This window comes from Vipera ursinii, assembly GCF_947247035.1.
Source record: "Vipera ursinii genome assembly, chromosome: 1".
Classification (NCBI taxonomy): domain Eukaryota; kingdom Metazoa; phylum Chordata; class Lepidosauria; order Squamata; family Viperidae; genus Vipera; species Vipera ursinii.
The window spans coordinates 189,042,495-189,068,490 of NC_139512.1; the positions used below are offsets into that span (position 1 = coordinate 189,042,495).

Below are 25,996 nucleotides of genomic sequence, written 5' to 3' on the forward strand. Positions count from 1 at the left end.
GACTTCCATTTGATGAACGCTTCCATCCTCTTTTTTTCCTAGGGTGACCCTGGTCCTCCTGGAGATCCTGGCCTAACTGTAAGTCAAGAACATTTCTTATGCTACATACTCACTTTGGTAACTTTGCTGCCTTTCTGGTATCGGTGGTAATTTGTTGTGAGCTATGAAAAAGCACAGCAAATGCTGCTTCACACTGTCTGGCATAATAGAAATTATAAACAGAAACTGATTTTGTTTCATATATACCTTAATGCATATACCCTCTGATCATATTTTGAAGAGTACGGGCAGATATTTGGGGGCTTGTGGTGTTGCAATAATAGAACATTGGAATGCACATTACTGTACAATGTTTATAATAATCTACTGGTGTCCGTGTATATCTTGCGTACATAATTGTTGCTGTTGTTATTGTTGATAGGACTGCGATGTGATGACCTACATCAGAGAGACCTGTGGCTGCTGTGGTTTGTTCGGAGTCTTTGCATGATCTTCATTTAGAGCAGAAGGGTTCTCTGAGAAGGGAAAAATTATACCATTTTAATAGGGAAAAGTTGCCATCGTATCAAGGTGTTCTTCAGTTATTTGATGGCTAGGCTAATTTTGGACAGTTTAGGGTAGACTAGTAACTCTTACATCAAAATGATTTGCAGAATTATAGATGACTCTAAGCAGTAGATTTGTTTTTAATTCATTGCAAGTAGGCAGAAATAGTCACACTTACCATGTATGCGTGCCTAATGTGGGAAATAAGCCAGAAGGATATTGTTTATTTATTTTGTTTGTTTGTTTAAAATTATTGGCCACCAACTCCAGCGGACTCTTGCCAATTTTCCATTTCCATCTCATTTAATTTAGAAAGGATGCATTTGGAAGCGAAATAATGTACTTTTACTATTTTTTCTAGGGTCTGAATTGACATCATTATTCACTCTGAACTAACAGTGGCTGATCAAGCTGCTTAATTAATGCTATCTGGCATTTAGCTAAACCAGAAGTTTAAGCTTCCAAATGCCAAGCTTCAGACTAGGTAGGAAGGGACAGTTTAGAAGCAGTTTTCTCTGGGGACATGTGGTCTGGATAATCTATGGTATTGCTCAACTTTCCACCTTTTTGCATTCTAGTGCCCTTGCATCACTATCTCTCACCATTCTGATTGGTCCTGTTGGCTTGGGAGAATAGAGGGAGTAGTCCAACATATTTAGAGAATGCCAGGTTGTGGAAAGCTAGTTTAGCATGATGTGTGCAACCACTCAAAATGTTAGCCCTGGTTTGTTCACATGTGTAGTGTTCAAACAGGCTTCAGGAGGCTCCCTACTTTAAAATACTCCTCAGTTATTTGCATTGCATTGTTGTGGTGGTCCTGGGCTCGTTTCCTGGCACAGGTTCTGATTATTTTGTCTTCTGTTTCCATAGATTGTGAGAAGCGGTGTGGTCCATTGGACATTGTCTTCGTCATAGACAGTTCAGAGAGTATTGGCTATACCAATTTCTCCCTGGAGAAGAATTTTGTTATCAATGTGGTGAGCAGGCTAGGGTCCATTGCCAAAGATCCAAAATCAGAGACAGGTCAGTGACTGATGATTTCTTCTTACAGCTGAATATTCTCCATAGCTGTAAGGGTCTCCGATACCTACTGTATATGACGACATACATTTTTTCAGCCACTAATGAATTGTTACATAGGAAGCAATATCTGATCCACATCACTACTGCAAAAATTTGCTATCTTGACCCACAAGTATTCCACACTGGTCTAATTTTTAAAAAAGATACTGTATATACAAAAATCTGTATTTGGACCTAGATTTCTTTAACATACCTACAGCCTGTTTTGATCAACCTTTATCTGCATTGGAGGCTTTATTGGAATAGTTGGTTTTCTACTTCATTAGTGCTGCTCTTAAGGAAAGGATGATACCATAGAAGAGCCTCCAGTGGTGTCATTCATCAATACAAAGGAGATCCAAAATGTCCTGTTAGGTCTGTTCTACAGGGCAATATCAATGGCAACCGACATCTTTGTGGCTGCCACTTGGGATGTGACATTATGTCTGTGTCAATTGTTATTTGACTTGGGAACCAAGACCAGCCCTTTCTCTAAAGATCAGAAATGATACTTTTTCTGAATATTTTTTACAATAACTGTATTACTTATCCCTGAAAATGATTTCAAATCATTGGCTCGGTACATATGTGAATCTCCACTCACAGGCTGGGGGTGATGAAGGGGAAATAGAATATCAAAATTTAGGAATTATGACCAAGTTTATTTTCTTGGCAGGTGCCCGTGTTGGAGTGGTACAGTACAGTCATAAGGGCACCTTTGAAGCCATCCAGCTCAATGATAAGCGCATTGACTCACTCTCCAGTTTCAAAGAAGCAGTGAAGAAACTGGAATGGATTGCAGGGGGCACCTGGACTCCCTCTGCACTTCAGTTTGCCTACGAAACACTCATCAAAGAAAGCCGGAGAGATAAAGCCCGGGTATTTGCTGTGGTAGTGACTGATGGACGTCATGACCCTCGAGATAAAGACTCAAATTTGCAAGCCCTCTGTGATGGAAATGTTGTGGTCAATGCCATTGGGATTGGAGACATGTTCAATGTAGATGAAGAATCAGAGACTCTGAAAGCAATTGCGTGTAATGACCAAGATAGAGTCCAAAGAATGAAAGTGTTCACTGATTTAGTGGCTGAAGAGTTTCTTGACAAAATAGAGTTTGAACTCTGTCCAGGTCAGTCAATGCAAGCTTTGCTAAGGCTAATTGCAAGAAAGTAATATGGCATGTCTTTTCATATATTTAGGCTAAACATTATGTTCATGGCACCCCATTTTAAAAAGTAGCAATTGTCAAGGTCTAGTGATATTCAGAGTTGGAAGGAATAGACAGTAGGGAATGCTCTGTTCCAGCGGCAAGGCTTTCTTTTTCAAGTAATGACTGAAAGTTTAAATCATAGTTTATGTGCAAGATTGATTGGGAGAAAATTGCATTGTTTCAATAAAGTAACATTCATACCCAACTGCATTTATAGTTCACTATGAAGAAAAGTGTGTTTGCTAATGCAGTTTAATTAGAAAGGCCTGTATAGCACAAAGCACAGCCTCACCATATTTTGTACCCAATATGGTAGTAAAATCTTAATGAGCCTTAAAAGTCTTAAGAGCTATGGTGGTGCAGCGGTTAGAATGCAGTACTCAGGCTGACTCACTGCTCACTCCAGTAGTTCGATTCTGAGCAGCTCAAGGTTGACTCTATGCTAACATTGTAAATCGCTTAGAGAAGCTGTAAGGCACTATAAAGTGGCATTGCTATTGCTTAAAGGACAGTTTTCAAAGACTGATCAATGTAGTCACTGCCAATCATAGAGTGAGTCTGAATGCCAATTCTACACTGACTCTTGATTAGGCTATCATCCTAAATGAAAATGAGATTCAGTTTATTTGTTGTTAATGATGGAATGTTCTTTTAGTCCCTTTGCTTCACTTTAATGCCAAAGGGGGAAAAGTTCCTAGGCCAACATGTCATTGCATGGAAGATCATTTTGGCCCAAGAAAAAGGATTAATTAGCTTCTCTTGGTTGCATTAGTTTAAAACTTAATATTTTCAATATCCTGCCTAATTGTTGATATGTATACAAATGTGATCTGAATGATTTCCATCGAGTGTTTTTTTACTTTTTTTTCAGATCCTCAGATTGTCTGCCCTGAACTGCCCTGCCAAACAGGTAAAACAAAACTGAACTATGATCCTCTTTCCCCTTCCACCTCAATTCACTATAGTATGTAAAAGAATTCTGACCTAAACAAAGAATGGACATTCTAACTCATATTTTTACATTATTTCTAAATATTATTCCTTCCTAATGTTTATTTTTACAGGTAGGTATATTTTTATATTATAGCTATTCTGCTTTATGGAAATGTTGTAAATATCTCAAGTCTTCTGAAACAGTAGTTTCTCAAAGCATAAAAACCTGTTCTAACATGTCCGTTTGAGATTAGCAACCAAAATCTTTGCCCAGAGACTAACCATGAGAAAGTAAAGATCCTAAAAGAAGCACTTGGGGAATCTGCCATTAAACATCAGTGATCAAATACTGGTGTATTATGTTTTGGCACGTTTGAAACTGATTAAATCCTGATGCTGCCAATTCTAATCCATAACCATAATGCAGAAACTGAATACTTGTTCAATGCATATAAAATAGCTCAGGGCTCTAAAGTTTAGGACAAATTTCTGATATTTCAGGAAATTCCTCAGACACTTTTATATTGTGTTGTTCATTTCTCTCTTGTTGGTATAACATTAAATATGTCATCCTTTTGTGCCTTACTACATTAGTAGCTAAATTAGTCTACATAAACATGTCATCTTCCAAGGTAGTTCCATAAAATGCAGCTCCTAAGCAATGAGGATAATGATGGGGCTTAATAACTTAATAGCTTAATAATAAATTGGTATTATGTTCTAGAAATGTGCAGAAAAGGCCCTTTCTCTCACAACTCACCATTCTGATTGGTTTCAGAAACAGAAGTACCTCTACTGCAGGTAGTTGATACAGATACAGAGTGATACAGATGTAATGCTAGTGTGAGCAATTAAACACAAGCATTCATTGCTTCTAAGTGCAAAATACATTCTAATTTATATTCAGAGACACGTTGCTAACTATTGCAACTGGGCAATGTATGTATCATATGAGTAAATTTTTAATTTCCAGCAATATCTGTATGACTCCTTCATGCACTGGCTACAGATTCTGACTTGGATATCACTAGTGCATGGGTGACTTAAGTCCATTCTTTTCAGACAAGTGACGCACTAACCTATGTAGGTAAAATGTTAGCATTTATCTTTCCTAAATCATAAGGGCTCCCAATTTGTAAATATTGTGTGTTAGAGAGAATGGTACCATATGTAGGAAAAGTTTTGATTGATTCTTTATTTGCAGCATTTCTAGTGTGAATTCCGTTTTAACTTCATCCATCCATCCATCCATCTAAAAATCCCCTCCTAATGTCATTAACTAATGCCCTGTGGGATTCACCCAGCAGAATACCTTGATTGAGGTCTCCTTTGCACTGCTGGGTAACACCAAAGGAAACTTTATTTCAATGTGATTCTTCCTCTGTCTCTCTTTCCCAACAACATTAATGAGGAAGAAACTTCCAAATGTTGATTTAGAAATTGCATAGCATCCTTCAAACCGATAGATGAAAATTAAAAGATAGCAATTTTCCCATAGTTCATTATAGTTTCATTAAAAAACATTGTAATTTTCCACAGGCTTCTGTACTTGCTTATTGTACCACAAAAAGAAAATGTGTGTTATTCGGTTCTTTTTTAAGTTTTTTATTTTTTTATTTTTATTTTAATCCCATTTATATCCCGCCCTTCTCCGAAGACTCAGGGCGGCTTACAATTTAAAGCACAAATCAATGTGCTTAGCAATAGCCTTCATTCTATGTATATGCCTGCTTATTAGGGCTTTTGCCCCCCCAGCAGCATTATTACAAAGTCAGCTTATTGCCCCCAACAATCTGGCTCCTCATTTTACCTACCTCGGAAGGATGGAAGGCTGAGTCAACCTTGAGCCTGGTGGGATGCGAACCTGCACTAATTGCAGGCAGCTGGTGTTACTTAAGGAGGCATTAGCCCACTGCTCCACCAAGGCTCCAAGTTCAATAAAATAGTTTCTTATTTATTAATATAGACATTAAAATTACATAGCAATCAGCAAATTAGAATAAAAATAAATAAATAATAAATAAATAAATAATAAAAGATATTAAATAAAAAGATATTAATACTGGATTGATGTATGACCTCTTTAACTCTTTCCTTCAAAATGATAATTCAACTTCACTCACAAATTGCTTACCACTGTTTAGAACAAATGTCTTTGAATTGCTTTTCAGTGTTTAGCAGTGATTTTTTTCCCAGAATTAGTTTAAAAGAGTTATTTTGCTTACTATCCTACAGTTTATGTTCTATGAGCAAAACCTTTTCCAGTGCAGTTATTTCTAATAATTTGGAGTAGCAAAGATTTAAAGCTGGGATACAGGTCTCTTACTGTCCTTCCATTCTGGGTATTTTTAGTATAAATCTAACCATGACTTTGATTTCACATTCTCCTCTCATAAATTCTGATCTTGTAGAGTAGACGGTATATCGATCTTACTGTATGTATATGCTTAAAATACATTTTCAAAGTTCTTGGATTCTTGGGCAATGCAAGCTAATATTGTTCCAATTTTGTCATATCTCTTCAACAATGCCTAATTACTGTCCTTAAAATTATTGCTTTAAAAATGGGATATGATATCTTTATTGTCTGAATTCCAGTGAACTTTTCCTAATCTTTCCAGAGACAGGTCTTACCATTGCTGCCTCTGAAAGTGTTCCACCTTTTATCGACTAGGCTGTATATTTTCTAAGCTCCCATTTCCCTAGATCAGACATGTCAAACACAAGGCCCGGGGGCCAGATCCGGCCCGCAAAGTGGTTTCATGCGGCCCGCGAAGCCATCCTGGAAACAGTGAGGAAACGCCCCCACTGCCTTGGCCCCGGCCCAGAGACCCTCAGATCTGTCCCACTCCTGCCCAGGCCCCCATAGGCACCCTTGATGCGAATGATGTAGAGCTGGCCACGCCCACCCAGTAAGCCATACGCATTCTAGCTATGCCCACCCAGTAGGCCATGCCCACCCAGGCCATGCCCACCCGGCCCCCTGAGAGCAACCGCAATGCTGATGCGGCCCTCAATGAAATTGAGTTTGACACCCCTGCCCTAGATATTCAAAGTTGGAGTTTGCATTCCAGAAACTTTTAATAATACACCATAAATCATTGATATTGCTCCTTTGCTATTTTCCTTTATTCAAGAATAATTGTTTCAAAGACTGTAAGAGGGCACAAAACTATTTCCTTCATGTCTTCATTTAAAGGAATGATAGAACTTGTACATACTGTAGTCAGTTTAGTCCTAAAGTACTGGATCTCCATCTCTTTGCAATGAATAGAACAAAATTGATGGGGCATCAGTGGGAAAAGATAAGTTGCGCCCCATCTGGATCAAGAGATTCAGCACTGTATGGTCAAAACAAGTATGGGTTCTGTAGAAAGCATTCTGGGCAGAGGACAAATATAGCCTGATCAAAACCTTGCCTGAATGAAAAGTAGAGAGAAGGATGTTAAGTGAATTAGTGCTTTTCAATTGATACTGAGAAAAATGTGTTGTATTGCCAGTTGGGCTTTGTACTGGGTGAGATTTTTTTCCTTCCTAAAAACAAGCACATTTTCAGCCTTTTTTACTCACCATATTAATACCTGTCATAAACATATAGACTCTCTGTAGTATACAGTAACTAAAAAGACATACAACAACACATCAATATTAACACGTCCGTGGTAAAAATCAAACCAAGCTGAACTGAACCTAAACTTTCTGTAATTTACTATAAATTGAGGGTCTGCTGGACTCTTAAAGGGTCTTGTAGGCAGCCTAGCATCAATAGACACCATGTTGCCTACCTGTGACATGGGTGCTTGTGGGCTAGAGTCCATTTACTGTGGTCCACGGAATGCCATCACCAGTGGTGGGATTCAAATAATTTAACAACTGGTTCTCTGCAGGGGGGGTGGGGACGCTGCAATGAGGCAGGTGGGGGAGGAAGGAGCTTCTCCATGCACCCCACAACCACTTACCATGCCAAAGTGCCCCCACAGCCAAGCCTACCACACCCTGACCCCTGTCGCGCCTCGCTTGCTCAGTAGTGACTTCTCCCACTTTCTTCTTCTTCCTCCTCCTTTGAACAGCTCTTTGCTCTTGTTGCTGCTTTTTCAGTTTTGTCCAAAGCCTGTGCAGAGGTTTGGAAAACAAGCCCCACAGCGATCGGGTGAGGTGGGAACCATTCCCTTCACTTTTGGACCAGCTCCAAAATGGGCTGGAAGGAGTGGCCCAAGGACTCCAATCTGGCTTTACAGCAAGCAAGGGGATTGGAGGCACGTGAATGCACACTAGTCTGGCCATTGAGGAGCTGGTTCTCTGAACTCAAGAAAAATTAGGTATCTGTTCTGTCGAACCAGTGCGAACCAGCTGAATCCCACCACTGGCCATCACTCTTTTGTTAATCTTTAAGGAACTACAACTTTCTTCACTGTGTGTGCTGTAACAGACTAACACCACTGCCTATTTGGATTTCCAGCTAAATATCTCTATGTAGTGCTCACGTTTGAATAATAGTACTAATTATGGCTACTTTAAAGTATTTATTTTTTCTTGTTAACTTTTAAATGTCCCAATAACTGCATTACCTCAAAGGAATCATAAATACAGCACATTAAAGCCAGCATCAGAATAATACAATATGAAGTTTCAAAAGCACTAGAGATATTTTAAAATGCCTTGGAAGATATAAAAGAACTTTTTTATGGCCCTGACAAACAATAGCATAGGGGGCTTTAGGGAAGTTATTTTACAGGGACTCACTGGATCAACACTAGCATCAATGTATGAAACCAGCAGGATCTGAAATCAGAGTATAGCCCTGAAAATATTCTTTTGACACTCACTTGCAGATGGGAGGTACCCAGTTACTTTCCGCCCTGTGGAGGTCGAGATAACTTTGCCCAGCACCAAACCCATGATCGCCCAGCTCCTGAACTCCACGAGGGAGATCCAGGACCCCAGCATGTATACCCAACTGGTGGCCACCTTGGCCTATACCGCCGAAAAAGCCAAGTTTGCCACTGGACATGAGCGGCAGGAATGGATGGACTTGTTCATTGATACTTTTAAAATGGTGCACAGAGAAATTGTGGGGGATCCAGAGACTGTAATAGGGCTTTGCTAAAATGATTGTTTTGCCTCTAAGACAAAAAGAAATTTATGGTTTGGCCTACAGAACTTAAAGATATTTAAAAGGACAACCCTTTTAGCTGAAGGATTTTTCCTTTACTTTTTATTAATTCCAGATTATAACAAAGAAGCTTCTAGAATAGGAATGTTTTCAAATGTCTGCTCTGGTGTAACTAAGGATTACATGCAGCTTTACTTAGTAACCAGTTCCCTGGCCAAGAAATGTTTGTAGCCACTGCATCTCCAGACAAAAATACAGAAGGCAGGGGAGTGCAAGCTTTTAATTCCTTACTTTAAAACTTGTCTGGGCTGAGAGATTGGCATATTTGCTAAAGCAGGGACTATATGATCATGATACACACACACACACACACAAACACACACACAAACACAAACACAGATCTGAAAAAATCTTGTTGTCATCCCAAGTGACTGTAACCAACTGATTAGAACCAGGGAAAGCATTAAAGAGATGGCTAGAGAATAAGGCTGTTAATTTTTAGATTCAGCAACTGTTTGAAGTTATGGCACTGAACAAAGGGGATTTAGAACAGATTCTTGTAGCTGTGACCATTACAGTGTTCCCCACAGCCACATGGCTGTGATTCAGGTACTTGGCATCTGGTTCACAATTATGATGTCACAGCATCCCATAGTCATGAGATCTCTCTTTGTGACCTTCACTGTCAGCTTCCAACAAACAAAGTCAATGGGAAAGCTGACAGGAAATCACAAACGGCAATCAAGTGACTATGGGATGCCACAATTGTGCAGAATTTGCCTAACAACAGCAACTGGGACTGCTGCAACTGCCATCATAAGTTGACAGTCCCAGTTATCATGGTTGGGACTGGCAACTCGGTCGCTAAGTGGTGTGGATGTAAATGTAAAATAGTCCCAATTATCAAAGTTAAGCAAGGGTCACCTATGTTTTAATTAATATGGTATATGAAATGCTTGCTATATTTGGAGTGCAGACCAATGGTGGCTCCCTTCCAGAAAACATTTAACATCCTTACTCTGAAAAATCCAAATTAAGAAGAGTGACAACATTCTGCACTTTGACTTCCCAAATAGAATTTAGAACATGATGTATGCAATTAAGTTGCCACCTGGAATGTTTCTAAGTGTTCAATGTGTGTCTTTTTCTCTACTGAAACCATGGCAGGACCATCATATGTCTAACCATAACTGCTTTTTAAGAACTGGTGGATATCTTGTGTCCCTTCTTCTGCCAACTAATTATCTGTAGATATCTGTCTGTCTGTCTCTTTCTTTTACTTCCAAGAGCTTTGGTATATGATTTGGTAGGTAATCCCATGCAGTGGTTTCCATTACCTGTTGGGCTTCATCAAGCAACCTCAGTTTACTTTGCAATACTAAATTCTATACCAACTTCCCTTAGTGACAGATTACCATAATCAGTAATGTTTCTGTTGCTAACTTTCTTTCTTCCACCATTCCAACTATATGAGGCAAATGTAGAATTTTCCATAAAGGCAAAAAGTTTGTACAAAATATTCCACGCATAATAATTTTCTAAATTTATTTCAAGATGCATGTTGATACAAACTTTGCATGTAAAGCCAACAGAAATTTTATATAAATTTATCTTTACTCTCAAAAGAGTAAGACGTCCAAATCCATTTATGATTAGAATCGGGTAGAGGGAGGGGGATTTAGTTAATTTCCAGGAGAAATGGCTGCATGGCTATGTCCTAAAATGGCTTGCAAGAGGCAATTTTAATGTAGAAAAAGATGTAGATTCTATAGAATTCTGCAGATTCATAAAAGATAAAGGTGACAGAGGTACAGTATATCCTACAAGTTGCCATATCATGAAAGAAAACAGTATTCAGGTTGAAATTCTGCTATGAGGAGATGAACAAGCTGGTTTCTGCTGGTTTTTTCCTCACAACTCCAGTCCTATAGGAGCAGTAACAAATAATTTTGTTTCAATAGTAGCTTTGGAATATTGGCTAGAATTCCCAATACAATCTGGCAAATTCAGTTTCTTGCAAGACCAATAGACCACTAATGGCCAGCATCATGCACAGAAGTCAGAGATCATGTAAGAGTGCGCAACATTACAATGTTATGGCAATGAGCATTTGTGAGGTAATTGAAGATGTGAAATTCTTTGAATTCCATGGCCCTGAAAAGATTTCCAACTCTTGGTGCAAATTGCATGGGTTTAAAAGTTATCCTGAACATTCCTGTAAACGTAGCAGGTGTCTAGATATGCAAGCTCTTGTCTAATGAATTTGGAGATTAATTGAGAACAAGGTTGCAACCAAATGGCTATTGCAGTGTGCCTCCCTTTGAAAGTATTGGAAGATGTCCGTGTCTAGATCTGTTTTTCAACATAGACCCTGCATTTTCTAGAAGGAAGGAGATATGAATATGGACCACCAACATCAATCAAAATAATATCTTAATGGTAGTGCTTGACTTACAATCATTTGTTCAGTGACTATTTAAAATTACAACAGTGCTGAATGAAGGGATTTAACGATCTGTACCCGAATATGGCTGTTGCAGCACCCCCGCAGTCCTATGAATAAAATTCAGGTGCTTGGAAATCTGTCTGCCCTTATAAATAATTGCTATTGCCCTCACCCGTCTACTTTCCCCATCCCCATCTCTGGATCCTTTGGGCTTTCCTCTTAGCCAGATGGTCCTCTCAGGCCCTGGGCCTGTTTGGGTCCCACACCCATGAGCCTTCTCCTCCCTACTGCCTGGTCACACCTTGCTTCACTTTTCTTTTGCAAAGTTTGAGAAAAAGAAACAGCTGATCCACTGTGCAGGCTTTCTATACAGAGGCTACATGGTGCTGTCCCAAAAGCAGGCACCATTTTGGGGCATCCAGAAATGACCCAAGAATTGCAGTCACTACCAAAATGGACCTGCTTCTGGACAGCACCATGCAGCTCTATATAGGAAGGAGACCACCATGCAGCAGAGCAGGTGCTTCTCTTTCCCAAAGGTAATTTTTGAAAAAGATAAGCGGAGTGAGGCATGATGGGGGGAAGAGGCCCAAGAGACACACTCTTGGGGGGAAGAGGCCCAAGAGACACACTCAGGAGGAAGGGAAACTATGCAAGGGCTGCCTTGTGGTGGGAAAGTCTCTGAAAGGACTGGGGCAGGCCCTGTGTGAGCTGGGAGGTGCTGCAGTGCACCCCATGCTCCACTTAATGATCCATGTGGTTACTTAATGACTGCAAAGGAAGTGTAGACTCACCAGCCTCACTTAATAACCGCCATGACTTATGACCATAATTCTGGGCTCAATCATGGTGATAAGTCAAGGACTATCTGTAGTTATTCTAAGCATTTTTTTAAAAATGTGCTAAAGATAAGTAAGGCTAGGGCCCCCAAATTAAAACATTTTATATTAGACACCAAGCAGCTTCACACCAAACCTGACGCCACTATTCAAGGCAGGAGCCTTACACAAATGTAATCAAATAGTTGTCCAGTCTGTTCTTGAAAACCTCCAGTGATGATGAGCACCCACAATCCCAAGAGATAAGCTATTTCATTAATTAATTGTACACTCTGGCTCATAATTAAGTGGTGGTCCACCAGAACATCTACTAATATAATGATCTTGTTTACAGTCTGGAGTTGTCAAAGACCATAGTGAAGGTAATTGGAATTGATTGGATTCTAGTTTCAAGGCATGAACTGTAGGATGGTGAAGCTAAAAAAAATTATATTGATGCAATCTTTCTCTGTTTTTATTTGCTCAGTTTCTTATTGTCTCCTAGTTATCCTTCCTCATTTAACATTTTATATTATGCTAATAACATTTCTCTTTGCTTGCTAGTCTTCCTTGCTTACTGGGAGAGAGGTGACTTGAAAAGAAATGTTACATTTTCTCCATATTTCTTTACTTGGCCCTTAGTCAGTGGCTATGCAGTTAATAGGATAAATGGTGCAGAGGATAATATTGCCAATTCTCTGTTTCTGTGAACCCTTACAAACGCAGGTGGCAACTTTTAAGAAACCTGTGTGAGTGGACCAAAACATAGGGGAAAAGAATATGAATTAACACTCATTTTGGGGGAAAGCCTAGAGATAGATGTGTCATAGGCTTTTCCCTTTACCTCTGGTCCTGTATTTTTCAAATAATGCCTGACTCAGCCAGCAGGTCACCACAAAAAGGCTACAAATCACCACGTGCAATAATGCCAGGAAATAATGGGTAAGCAGGCCAAAAGTGACTTTAAAGAAAGACTTGGCACAGTATCATCCAGGCAGTTGAACAACAAAATACTTTAAAACAATAGAACCTCTCTTTTGGCACAAATTGGTTGCCTATAATGTTTCCTGGCATCCATAGAAATAGTAATAACTGGAAAAAAAATATATGGAGAGGTATATAATCTAATTATTTTGTAAAGTTTGTCCACCATTTATATCTACTGGTTAAATGTTGATAAGCTCCTTATAAACTGACTCAATCTGAAGAAAATTCCACTCGGAAACTAGTGTTCATGCTCAGGAACTTGCCTGGCCAGTCTGTCATATTGTCTGTACAGTTACGCAGTTTTGTTCTGTTTACTTCCACTAACGTAGGCTTCAATCACACCCGTAGAAATCCCTTCATGACCTTAGAAATAATTTGAAACAGAGTAAATGGAAATTCTTTCTTGTTATTTCATTTTTGGCAATTCATGGGCAGTGCTAAGGAACCTCAGCAAAGTTCCCTATCCCCTGTGCAAATCTGTTTTAGTTGTGATGTAAAAGAAAACAAGTGAAAGATTTGGAGAATTTTTAGAGTGCTCTTCCCAAGGAGACATTAATGTACAAAAATGATTTTATTTTGGGTAAAAGTTTGTAATTAATTTATTTTGCCAGTAAAAGTTTTATTCTCCATAAAGTGATCTATGAATACGTTTTCTCTTTTTGTTATTGTCATTTTTGCTAATCATGTCAAGAGCAATATGTGCAATGTGCTTTCGTATGTGAAAGAGAAAGAGATGAAATCTCAATAAATAGTGCAAACCTTGGCTAATAGAGTAATGTTTATTGCAACTTTAATATATCTTTTCAAACAAAAATCTAGTTGGGTTTAGGCTTTATTCAAAGTAAAAATAATCCTTGTTTAGCAACCACAATTCAGACCAGAAACACTGCCATTAACTAAAGTAGTCACTAAGTGAAACTGTAACTATGCTTATGATCTTCATTCAGTTTTTATCTGCTTTATGGACCTATGAAAACCATAAATGTGAGAATGGGTCTCAAGGTTATTTTTGCATTACCATTATAACTGCAAACTTGCAAAGTTTCTCAAATTCTTTGCACTAAAGTAACATTAGGAAAACATAGTCACCAAACAATGCCTCTTTCCTATGTTTTACTCTTTAAACTCAGGGAAGTTCATAGTTTTTGGTGAATAAGTTATTGGCTGTGGTGATATTTACATATGTCTTCCTGCCTCGTCTATTTTAAATGCTTTTTAAGATAAATGCCTCACACCACAAAATTAATCAAACTTAAGTGTTTCTATTGCTTGAATTGTTTATATATTCAATGCTATAATAATATACTGGTCAAAAATGTTCTTCAGTTAAAACCCCTGACTATTAAGGGGCTATGGGCATATGGAATTCCAAAGGAATTCCATTTTTTAGCTTTACAAGTTCTTTTTTCTTTTTGGTTGCATGGGTGAGATCTTATTTCCATTCCACACAGCACCTGATTTTTAAACTCTGCCATTCTCAGAGTTTAAAATCTCAGTGTCCCTATGAAGTTACAGAAATGGTTTATGTTATGGGGGAAGAAGATGAGAAAAGAATAAACATTCCCTTACCTGATCTCCAGTCTTAGAAGCTCAGAATGGAATGAAATCCTTTCCCCAACTTTTTGAGTTATGTATTCTAGAGTCCTGATTGTCTGTTTGTTTGTTTTTCCCTTTCCCGACTCATAGAGCTTTCTGTTGCCCAGTGCACACAGCGCCCAGTTGACATTGTCTTCCTCCTGGATGGTTCTGAAAGAATTGGCAGCCAGAACTTTCGCAGGGCCCATGGTTTTATAGAAGCAGTGGCTGAGCATCTCACCCTGGCCAGAAGTGACAGTGACGACATGAATGCACGCATTGCTCTGCTACAATATGGAAATGAGGATGAACATGACATAGTTTTCCCACTGACATACAATATTACTGACATCACAGATCGTTTAGCTGAGATCAAATATTTGGACTCCTCTTCCAACATTGGATCTGCCATCATATATGCTGTCAACAACCTTGTCATCAGCACACAAGACAGGCAGAAGGCAGCTCGGCGTAATGCAGAGCTCTCCTTTGTCTTCATTTCAGATGGTATTACAAGCAACAAAAACCTGGAAGAGGCAACTGATTCCATGAAGAAGCAGAATGTTATGCCCACAGTCGTGGCCCTAGGCAGTGATGTAGACATGGATGTCCTGCTGAAGATCAGTCTAGGAGATCGGTCAGCCATTTTCCGGGAGAAGGACTACCTAAGTCTCTCCCAGCCCGACTTCTTTGATAGATTTGTTAAGTGGATCTGTTAGTTGTGAGGTAGACACCGAAGCTTTTAAACTCCTATATTGTTACACATTTTTTTAGCAAAAGTATGCTGCCAGTAGGCACAAATTTTTAAGGGAATTTATTTTTATATTCAAAATTGGTAGGCTCATTTCAAATAATGTTTATGGTGCTAATTGAAAACAAAATAATAGGAGGCTACAAAACACCACAGTATCATTTGCCATGCTTTAAAACATTGTTTAAGATGTTTATATTGTAATACTTTTGGTGCTGAATAGAGGAACTGTGCATTCAATATAAAGCATAAAGAACTATCATCTCCAGCTACCCCAAGGATCCATCTTAACCCTCCTCTCCCATTATTTCCCACTCATCCATTTACTGGTAGACGGGTAATTCCATTGTGCCTTGACTGTGATGCTAACATTTCCTTTCTTTTAAAGGAGATACTTTGCAGGTGAAAGAATAACAGAAAATATTTTTATCAGTACTGAGTCTTGCACTTGGCCTATTCCATTCGTAAACACCTAGTCTTCCTTCCTTCCTTTCTTTCCATGTACTTGCTTCAGGGTTGCAACATTGGATGGTCTCCCCTGTATCATGATGCACGTAATAAATGGACTTCACAAAGATATCTATAGCTATTTCATCTTAGAAAGGTCTAGGAAAAGAAGCTTTGTTCCTATACAGGTAGTCCTCAACTTACGACTGTAATTGAGCCTGGCAATTAGTCATGTCACAATGGTTATAAAGAAAATCTCTATATGACCCACCAATTTTTATTACCTTTTATGGCAGTTATGAAGTGAATACAGCAGTCATAAAGTGAGTGTCATGGTCGTTAAGCAAATCCTTTGTTCTCTATGAGGCAGTTTTTGTTGGAAACTGGAAGTAAAGCCTGTTTCTGGCAAAAACGTAAATTGCAGAGTGCTGCAAATGGCCACAAATGCGGGCTGGTTGCCAAGCACCACGGGAGGGGGTGAGGTTGAACTTTGAAACTGAGTTGTAAATCACTTTTGGGCCGGTCTGTCATAACTAAGTGACTGGTTGTAAGTGGGGGATTACTTGTACTGATAAGATATGGCATCCAGTCCTCCTCTGCCAGTACTCTTCTACTGCCAAGGAAGGAGTCTTTCACTGAAAATGGACCTCAGTATAATATAAAGAGATTCTGCTGGATTCTCTTCTGCATTTTGTGCTACATTTAATTGAAGCCAAGTGCCATCAACTTTCAGTGTTCCATGTATAAATCTGGAATTTCCCTGATTTGACTAGGCAGTCCATTTTTCTTTTTTTCACAATAATGATGATAACCACTATTGAACTGAATCCCAATTTAAAGTGTACTACTGTATGCATAAAGGAGTCTATCGGAACTGAATTTGAGCATTCTGCTTTTATTAGGTCTGCATTAGAATAAACAGTTCCATCAAACTGCTTTCCCCAATCAAGGAAATTGCATAAGAACCAATTTTGTTAAAGCCTGCAAATTTACATGGAAAATTGAAAGAAAACATGACTACATTTTTAAAGAGATGGGGGAGGGGCAACTGAAGCGTTACATAACAAGGAAGATGAATATAAAAAGTCCATACAATATGAACATATGAATCCAAAATATGGTTTTACAAACATATGTTTGCAATTCAGAATTCTGCCCTATTAACAGGGAGAATATTTTACTGGTTTGCACACTTCTAGCTCCAAATAGTTTTGGGAGTTTTTTTTGTTCCACATTACAGTGCCTTTTTTATACTTTCATTTTCTAGGGAAAATGTGTCTTTGGTCTTATTTCTAATTACTAATAATCTCATTCTTTCGTAAATCATAGATTATACTTTCTCTGAAATATAGTATGAACTATCCAATCTGCCACTGTGCAAAGCCATACTAATTGATGAGCAATGACTACCCAATGTCAATGTATTCCTGAAATAGTGTTTCTGGAATAACATCCTTACTTGAGCCAAAATTGCACTCCTGATAAATAAAAACTTTTTTCACAATATTAGTGTCATTCATTTTATAGTGATTTAGAGTTGGAAGAGCTTTTTTTTAATTAACACTGTACTACAGTCTTTGCTTTTGTATAATGCCTCCCTCAAGTGCAGTTCATATAGTTCCTGGGTACTATATGAACGTGTTCCATTGATATTATGAGAAAAATATGGAAATACTTTGCTACTGCCACTTTATTTAGTTGTCTAAATTCTTTGACTTGGACATATAGTCTACACCTTTACACTGAAGTTCAACACATTTAGAGCTCACCAAGTTCATGGGCATAAGAATGTTCAGGTAGTCCTCGACTTACAACAGTTCATTTAGTAACTGTTCAAAGTTACAATGGCATTGAAAAAAGTGACTTATGACCATTTTTCACAGTAATGACTTTTGCAGCATCCCCATGATCATGTGATCAGAATTCAGGTGCTCATGTGTTCACTTTCTGCAACCTTCTGACAAGCAATGCGGAAGCCAGATTCACTTAACAACCAGGTTACTAACTTATCAATTGCAGTGATTCACTTGTGGCAAGAAAGATCATAAAATGGGGCAAAACTCACTTAACAAATGTCTCAGTTAACAACAGACATTTTGGGCTCAATTGTGGTCGTATATCGAGAATTACCTGCACAAAGGAATGGAAGAATTTTAAAATATTTCTGACTGACGTGGGGAGTTCCTGAAGAGCTATACTCATGCTGGGATGAAAGTCCTTGCGTCTGAATCTGAAGTCATGCTGGAACTGCCACTATGCTGAAAGTAAAAAAAATGATTAAAGTTTATTACAGTTGTTGATGTTTCGCATCTATTTTCGTTATTTATTTAACTTCTGTATTAACTGTTTAATTTCTATTTGTTTCTTCCTGTGGTTTCCATTGTGAACATTGTGTACAATACTGTAAAACTTTAGGAAAGGTACATTCTTCCCTGAAGCACTCAGACCCATGTCAGCAATGCAACATTGTGAGCCCAGGGCCAATGAAACTAATCTTTCTTACAACCAGATTTATAAAGAGAATAGCCAAATTCTTTGCCTTGTGACCATGACCTGGATAATTTTCCTATATTGGATTTACAAAAGGGACTTATTAAGGCTTTGAAGAATTTTATGAGAAGGGACAAAGAAAAAAAATATCATTTCTATCATTTTTATTCTTTTTGGTTTTTATTTTTGCTTCCATATTTTCAAATGTTTTAAAGAATTTGTAAACCACACAGAATTGCTGAGCACTGAGTGGCATATATATGTTATTAATAATAGAAATAATAAAGAAAAAAGTCTGGATTGGAGATTATGAAAATTGCTCATGGAGAAAGGGGATTTTTTGCAACTATCCATATTCTATTCATACTACTATTACTTTGTGCTGTAAAAGAATAACTAGGAGTGAGTCCTGCAGGGGAAAGGCAACACTGGGGGAAATTGCTCGACTGGCAAGCCATTGACAGATGCCAAGATTCCACGTACAGGGATTTTTCAGCTCATAAAAGATCTCTACAACTGTACTTAAGATACACATTTTGCCTGTTCTTATAGAAAGTTCCCTTGGTATAGAATTTGAACAGAAATCAAAGTATATTCAGGCTAGAATTGATTAGTAGGACAAAGAGCAATCAGTGATACTGTATGAATTTTATTCATTGTTGAGTTATATACGGTAAGTGGTAGAGAATGCCAACTTATTTATTCAGGTGAAAAAAATAATTGAACCTAGTGCAAAGGGTTACTCATTGACAAAAACTGAGTAATGAAAAAAATAGTTTAATCACAAGTGCTTTATAAACACACTGTGTGTTCATTTCTGTATCAAGATGAAAAACAAGTAAAATGGTTGCTATGGGAAATTATGAGCTGAAGCTGCTTCTCCAGAGCAGCCTGAGACACAAAAACAAGAACCAGGCAATCCCACTTCCGTTCTATGATGGGAGAGATGCTGCTGCCCTCCAATGTCCTCAGAAGCAACCCCTGCCCTCCTCATCTCTCCCACTGGAGATGGAAGCCTCATACCAGCTGGTGAAGAGTTTCTTCCTGCAGGTTCTCCAAGGAAGAGCATGGGTTTTTTTAATCTATGTACAAAGACTGACTGTCCTTTTCAACTTTTGGAAAGCAAAGGCCTCCAAACAAGGGTCAGGTAACATTAGTCAACTGAAATAGTATGATCCAAGCAGCTTTTTATAGAATTATGAAAGAATACACTTATAAAAGAGAAAGTATCATGAAGAGACCAGGTAATCAGGATAAGAATCAAGAATCAGAATAGAACTGGAAGGGATCTTGGTGGTCTTTTAATCCAGCCCCCTGCTCAAGCAGGAGACCCTATACCATTTCAGACAAGTGACTGTCCAGTCTCTTCTTAAAAACTTCAAATGATGAAGCACCCACAACATCTGAAGGCAAGCTGTTCCACTGTTTGATTGTCCTCACTGTTAGGAAGTTTCTCCTTAATTCCAGCTTGCTTCTCTGGTCAGTTTCCATCCATTATTTCTTATCCTGCCCTCTGGTGCTTTGGAAAATAAATTGACCCCCTCCTCTTTGTGGCAGCCTCTCAAATACTGGAATACTGCTATCATGGCCCCCTTAGTCCTTTTTTTCTCTAGACTGGCCATTCCCAAATCCTGCAACCGTTCTTCATATCTTTTAGTCTCCATGCCTTTAATCATCTTAGTTGCTCTTCTCTGCACTTTTTCCAAAGTCTCAACATCTTTTTTGTAATGTGGTGACCAAAACTGGATGCAGTATTCCACGTATGGTCATACTAAGGATTTATTAAGTGGTATTAATACTTCAAGGTACACGGTGGCTCAGTGGGTTAGGACACTGAGCATGTCGATCAGATGGTTGGCAGTTTGGCGGGTCGAATCCCGAGTGCCACGAAGCAGAGTGAGCGCCTGTTACTCATCCCAGCTTCTGCCAACCTAGCAGTTCGAAAGTACGTAAAAATGCAAGTAGAAAAATAGGGACCACTACAGTGGGAAGGTAACAGCGTTCCATGCACCTTTGGCGTCTAGTCATGCCAGCCACATGACCACGGAGACATCCTCGGACAAGTGCTGGCTCTTCGGCTTTGAAACAGAGATGAGCACAGGCCCCTAGAGTCGGAAACGACTAGCACGCATGTGTGGGGGAACCTTTACCTTTACCCTTTTATTAATACTTCATGTGATTTTGATTCTATGCCTCTGTTTATATAACCAAATATTGCATTAGCTTTTTTGGCTGCTGCCACAGACTACTCGCTCATGTTTAAGTGATCGTCCTCTAGGACTTCAATGTCCTTCTCACAGTTATGTTTTTGAATCAGATTTTGCCAAATCTGTAATCCTTTGGTTTTTCCTGCCCAGGTGTAAAACCTTTCTTTTTTCCATACTAATTTCATTTTTTCAGATAAGGCCCAAGCTCTTGGATCCTGAGCTTGTCTTCTGCAGTGTTGGCTGTTTCTGCCAGCTTAGTCATCTGCAAATTTGATGAGTTCTCCTATTCCCTCATCTAAGTCATTCATTGATATTGAAGAGTACTGGGCCTAAGACAGAACCTTATGGTATCCCACTACTTACTTCCCTCCTACTTTGTCAAATGCCTTGCTGAAGTCTAAATATACTATGTCCACAGCATTTTGCTGATCTACTAATTTAGTCACTTTGCCAAAGAATGAAATAAGAATTGGTTTGGCATGATCTGTTTTTAACAAACCCATATTGGCTACTAGTTATAATGTTATTCGTTTCTAGATGTTCACAGATGTTTTTAAAATATTTTCCAAAGTATCTTCCCAAGTATTGATGTTAGGCTGATTGGTCTGTAGTTTTCTGGGTCTGTTTCCCCCCCCCTTTTTTTTGAATATGAGAACTACATCAGCTCTTTTCAAATCCTCTGATAGTTCCCCAGTGCTCCAAGATTTTTTAAAGATACAATACAATGGTCCCACGATAACATCTGCCAGCTCCTTCAGAACTCTAGGATGTAATCCATCAGATCCAGGTGGTTTATATTTACAGGTGTTCACTTACCATTTTCTTGTGTATTTTAATTTTTATTTCTAGTCTTTTACAGTTGTGCTTTTGGTAGGTTGGGCTACAGTTTCTTTTTGTGTATAGACTGATGCAAATAATGAGTTAAGCAGCTCTTCTTTCTCTCTACTACCTGTTACTTCCTTGCCATCTTCTCTCTTTAGTGGGCCAACTGCTTATTTGAATTTTTTGTTATTTATATGTTGAAAGAGATTTTAATTATTATCTTTGATTTTTGTTGCAAGTCTTTGTTCATTCTGAGCCTTTGCTTTCTTGACTTCATCTTTGCAGATTCAGGCTATCTGCTGATATTCTGCCTTAGTTATGTGTCCCTCTTTCCATTTTTTGTATTTATCCTTTTTGTCTTTCAGTTTGTCAGAGAGATCTTTGTGCAACCATGCTGGTTTCTTCTTGGATTTCTTGTTTTTCTTTTTAGTGGTATTGTGTTGGACTGGGCTTTTATGATTATATTTTTCAGTGTTTCCCACGCTTCTTGAGTTATTTTCCCCTTTTAGGATTTTTATCCATAAAATTTTGCTTAGGCTGTCTCTAAGTTTGTTAAAATCAGCTCTTTTAAAATTTAAGACACTGGTTGGATTATATGCTATTGCTTGTTTTTGCATTATACTGAATTCCAGTATGATGTGATCACTTTCGTCCAAGGTTCCGGCAACTTCAACTGCCTCTATCACTTCTTCTCTATTAGTAAGAATTAGGTCTAGTATAGCTTTTCCTCTAGTTTCTTCCTCTACCTTTTGGATGACAAAGTTGTCAGCTAAGTTGGTTAGGAATCTGTTTGATCTCCCACCTGCTGCAGAGTTTATCTTCCAGTTGATATCAGGGTAGTTTAAAGTCTCCCATTACTACTGTGGTATGTTTCCTACATACATTTGTTAATTGATTAGCAAAGAGTTCATCTATTTCTTCTGCTTGGTTGGGTGGCCTGCATTATGCACCTATTGTAATGTCATGTTTTCCCTTTTATATTGACCCTTATGGATTCTAGGAGGTTTTCATCCTTGGTTTTGTGAATTTCTGTAAAGATGTAGTGATCTTTTATATATAATGCAACTCCACCTCCTCTTTTGTTAGGTCTGTTTCTTTTGAATAGTTTGTATCCTTCCATCACTACATTCCAGTCACGAGTTTCATCCCACCAAGTTTAAGTAATGGCAACCGTATTGTATCATATCTGCTTTCATGTACTAATATTTCAAATTCACCGTTTGTTTCCTAAACTTTGAGCGTTAGGCATTTGTGTCCTTTACTGGTCTTGGTTATGTTTCTTATATCTCCCACTTTGTAACTGGGATTTACATTCTTTCCAATACTCTCCATTTCATTAAGTTTTTATTTTTTATTTTTTTTTCTCTTTAGTCCTTTCCTCCTTATGTGATTGGTTATCTAGTGTTTTTTGCTTGGAATTAGGTTCTATAGGTCTTGCGGTTTGGCCCCTCTCCCCCCTCAATTTTAGTTTGAAGTCCTTTTGATAAGATGAGCCAGTCGTTTTCTGAATACATTGTTTCCAGTTCTTGTGAGGTGCAGTCCATCCCTTGCCAGTAGCCCTTGATCTAGGTCAGGGGTCAGCAACCTGAAACAGTGAAAGAGCCATTCGGAACCGGTTCCCTCACAAAAGGAAAAACTGGGAGCTGCAAAAAATGTGTGCACATGCACGTACATGCGCGCATGCGCAGAACAGGGTTTGAAGAGTGGAGCCAAGGCGAGATATGCACCTACCCTGCATATTTGAATTGATTGGTTGAACTTTTTTAGTCCCACTTTTTTTGGGGGGGGTCTGCACATGGCAGAGGACTGGGAGCCGCAGGAGTCGGCTGAAAGAGCGGCATGCGGCTCCGGAGCCACGGGTTGCAGACCTGTGATCTAGGTAATGCAGACCATGGCTAGGAAGATGAAGTTCTGTTGACGACACCAGTTTTTAAGCCAGTGGTTCGTTTGTAAAATCCTTTGCTCTCTCATTGGATACCACTTGGATAAAAATACCACTTGTGCTCCTAAGTGTTTAACTTTCTTCCCTAGATGTTTGTAATCTCATAATTGTTTTCAGATTCATTGTTGTGTCATTGGTCCCCACATGTAGGAGAAGAAAGGGGTTGATTATTTTACTAAGGTACTCAGTTACATCTTTGATTTTTGCTCCAGGGAGACTATATACCTCCCTAGGTTGACTGCCTGGTCTGCAGATTATAGTGTCTGTTCCTCTAAGAACTGAATCTCCTATCACCAATATTCACTTTTTTTTTCTAGGGAAGTCTGGAATACTGGGTTGGGCCTCCTTTTTTAGAAACCATTGATGGATGCTCTTTTGTGAGTCTCTGTATATATTCTTCCAGGGGAAAGCTATGAAGCAATTGTTCAGTTCCAGAGGGGCTTCATTGGAGTGGGCTAGGGTAGACAGTAGGGGCTTTGCTCTTGGTTGTTTTCTTCTAAGAGTGACATGCTTCCATCAGTCTTGCTCTTTAGGTACATAAGAATAAATGCAGTACACCTTTCCATGGTCATAATGCCACAGCAGTAGTATATACTGTGTTTCCAGATTTTAATTTTGGAGAATGTCTTTCCTTAGGACCACCACAGCCAGGCCTCCCACACCCCGACATCTGTCAAGCCACTACTTGACTTCTTCTGTGGCCGCTTGCCGCCACTTGCAACTGGACGCCATGTGGTGCATTGCACCATTAATGCTCCTCCTGGCAGGATGCCTCATGGTGCTTTGCGCCATTTCCGCTCTTCCTGGCAGGACGCTGCATGGTGCTTTACATCATTTCTGCTGCTCATAGCAGGACACTGCATGGCTCTTTGGGCCATTTCCACAGCAAAAGTGGCCCAAAGTGCCACATTGCCTGCCACAAGCAACAAAAGTGGCCCAAAGTGCAGGAGCAATGGAAGTAGCCCAAAGCGCGCGAGCAGCGGAAGAATCTTGAAGTGGTGCGCAAGCAGCAGAAGTAGCCTGAAGTGCACAAGCAGCGGAAACGCCTAAAGCACCATGCAGTGTCCTGCTGGGAGGAGCGGCAGCAGCGCAATGCGCCACATGGCATCTGGCCGCAAGTGGCAGCAAGCGGCTGCAGAAGAAGTCAAGTAGCAGCACAACATGTGTTGAGGTGTGGGAGGGCTAGCTGTGGTGGTCCTACCAGTAAGGTAAGCAGGTGTGGGGCAGGTTGGACAGCTTCACCCCCTATCCCCATCCTAGCTTGATTTTTAGGAGTGCTCCTCACCTCAAAACTAGGGCTTAGTTTTAGAGTAGGGCTTATATTTGGCCCCCCCACCCCCCCAAAATCAAGCTAGGGCTTACTATCGGGCTGGGTCTAACTTTCGGGTAAACATGGTATCTAAGAACTGATGCATTAGGACACAAAAAAAAACCCTCCTCATAGCCAGTGTTTATTGAGGATAACATGATTTACTTCCAGTTTATAAAATTCCACTCAAGATACATATGGCATTCAAATAATGAATCAAAGGATTGTGCTGGAGGTCTCACTTTTTTCCTATCAGTAACTGCTTAATTTAACAATCTTGGTATAATGGCTGAAACTATAAGCTGTATAGCTCATATTTTGTAGTAGATATAGAAGATTTTTTAACATTGATGGGTCACTGAAAACTTGCTTCATACTGCTATCATGATTATTAAGATAGGATAACAGGCAGTGGGCAACAAAAAGAGATCCTTGTTAGTCATGGCAGAAAAACTCTGGATTTGCAACAAAATTCATGCATGTATAGAATCGAAAGTAACTTATAATTTTTTTCTTTTTTTCAAATCTGTCTGAATGCAGGTTAACAGTACTACAGATGAGAATTTCATATGTTTAACTTCATATTGCCCGTTTGTCCAGATGATCTAGGATAACTGTTGTATTCTTTTGGGCTTCCTCCAAGAAATAGGAAATATTCTTGTGCACCTGCAAAAGAGATGAACACAGAGACAGAGAAACAGAGCGAGAGGGAGGGAGAGGGGGGGAGAGAATGTACTTTAGTGCTGAATTACTCATGGAGGAGTGGTACTTTGCATAGTCAGGCTCAAATTATCCTATTTGGACACATTATGTGAGGATGCTGCAACTCAGTTGCCAGATATAGTAAGTAAAGGGTTTTTTCCTGGGTTGACTTCCAACTGTGTAATACTATATGATAAGATTTTGCAAAAATGATAGCATAAATATATTAATACATAAATATAGCAAAATAAACAAAGGAAGATCAGATTCTCAGAATGGAATGTAGCTCAGCACAAAATGTGACTTAAGCACAGCATGTAGATCTCAAGAGTAGCCAATTAGCGTGAAGCAATAAAGCAAAATAACAGACATCCATGCTCAGACAGACAGAAAAAAATAGGGGAGGCTGAGGGAGGAGACATGAGAGATTAACGAAGGGTGATGTAGGAGCTTTTCCTTTTAAAACTATTTTGATTAAAAAGAACAGCTAAAATTGGCAAATCCCTGACAAGTAACTCTAGTCTAAGGCACTATTTCCCAACTTTGGTAACTTTTAAGATGTCTGGACCAATTCCTAGAATGCTCCAGCCAGGAATGCTGGCTAAAGAATTCTTGGAGCTGAAGTCCATACATCTT

General features: G+C 39.1%; 2 protein-coding genes across 2 annotated transcripts in view; one reads left to right on the forward strand and one right to left on the reverse strand.

The window, feature by feature from the left end:
- Positions 1–17,815, forward strand: part of COL6A2 (collagen type VI alpha 2 chain) — a 57,185-nt gene extending 39,370 nt beyond the window's left edge. The window contains exons 23-28 of the mRNA XM_083350759.1: positions 43–78; positions 422–467; positions 1,417–1,569; positions 2,285–2,737; positions 3,690–3,728; positions 14,802–17,815. Of these exons, the coding sequence (XP_083206885.1) occupies positions 43–78; positions 422–467; positions 1,417–1,569; positions 2,285–2,737; positions 3,690–3,728; positions 14,802–15,409 (1,335 nt within the window). The 3' untranslated portion in view covers positions 15,410–17,815. The remainder of the gene's footprint in view (positions 1–42; positions 79–421; positions 468–1,416; positions 1,570–2,284; positions 2,738–3,689; positions 3,729–14,801) is intronic.
- A 7,257-nt stretch (positions 17,816–25,072) lies between these two features.
- The window catches only part of FTCD (formimidoyltransferase cyclodeaminase), a gene marked incomplete at its 5' end in the record, with an annotated part of 28,705 nt that continues 27,781 nt past the window's right edge, over positions 25,073–25,996 (reverse strand). The window contains one exon of the mRNA XM_083348407.1: positions 25,073–25,324. Coding sequence (XP_083204533.1) covers positions 25,238–25,324 — 87 coding nt within the window. The 3' untranslated portion in view covers positions 25,073–25,237. The remainder of the gene's footprint in view (positions 25,325–25,996) is intronic.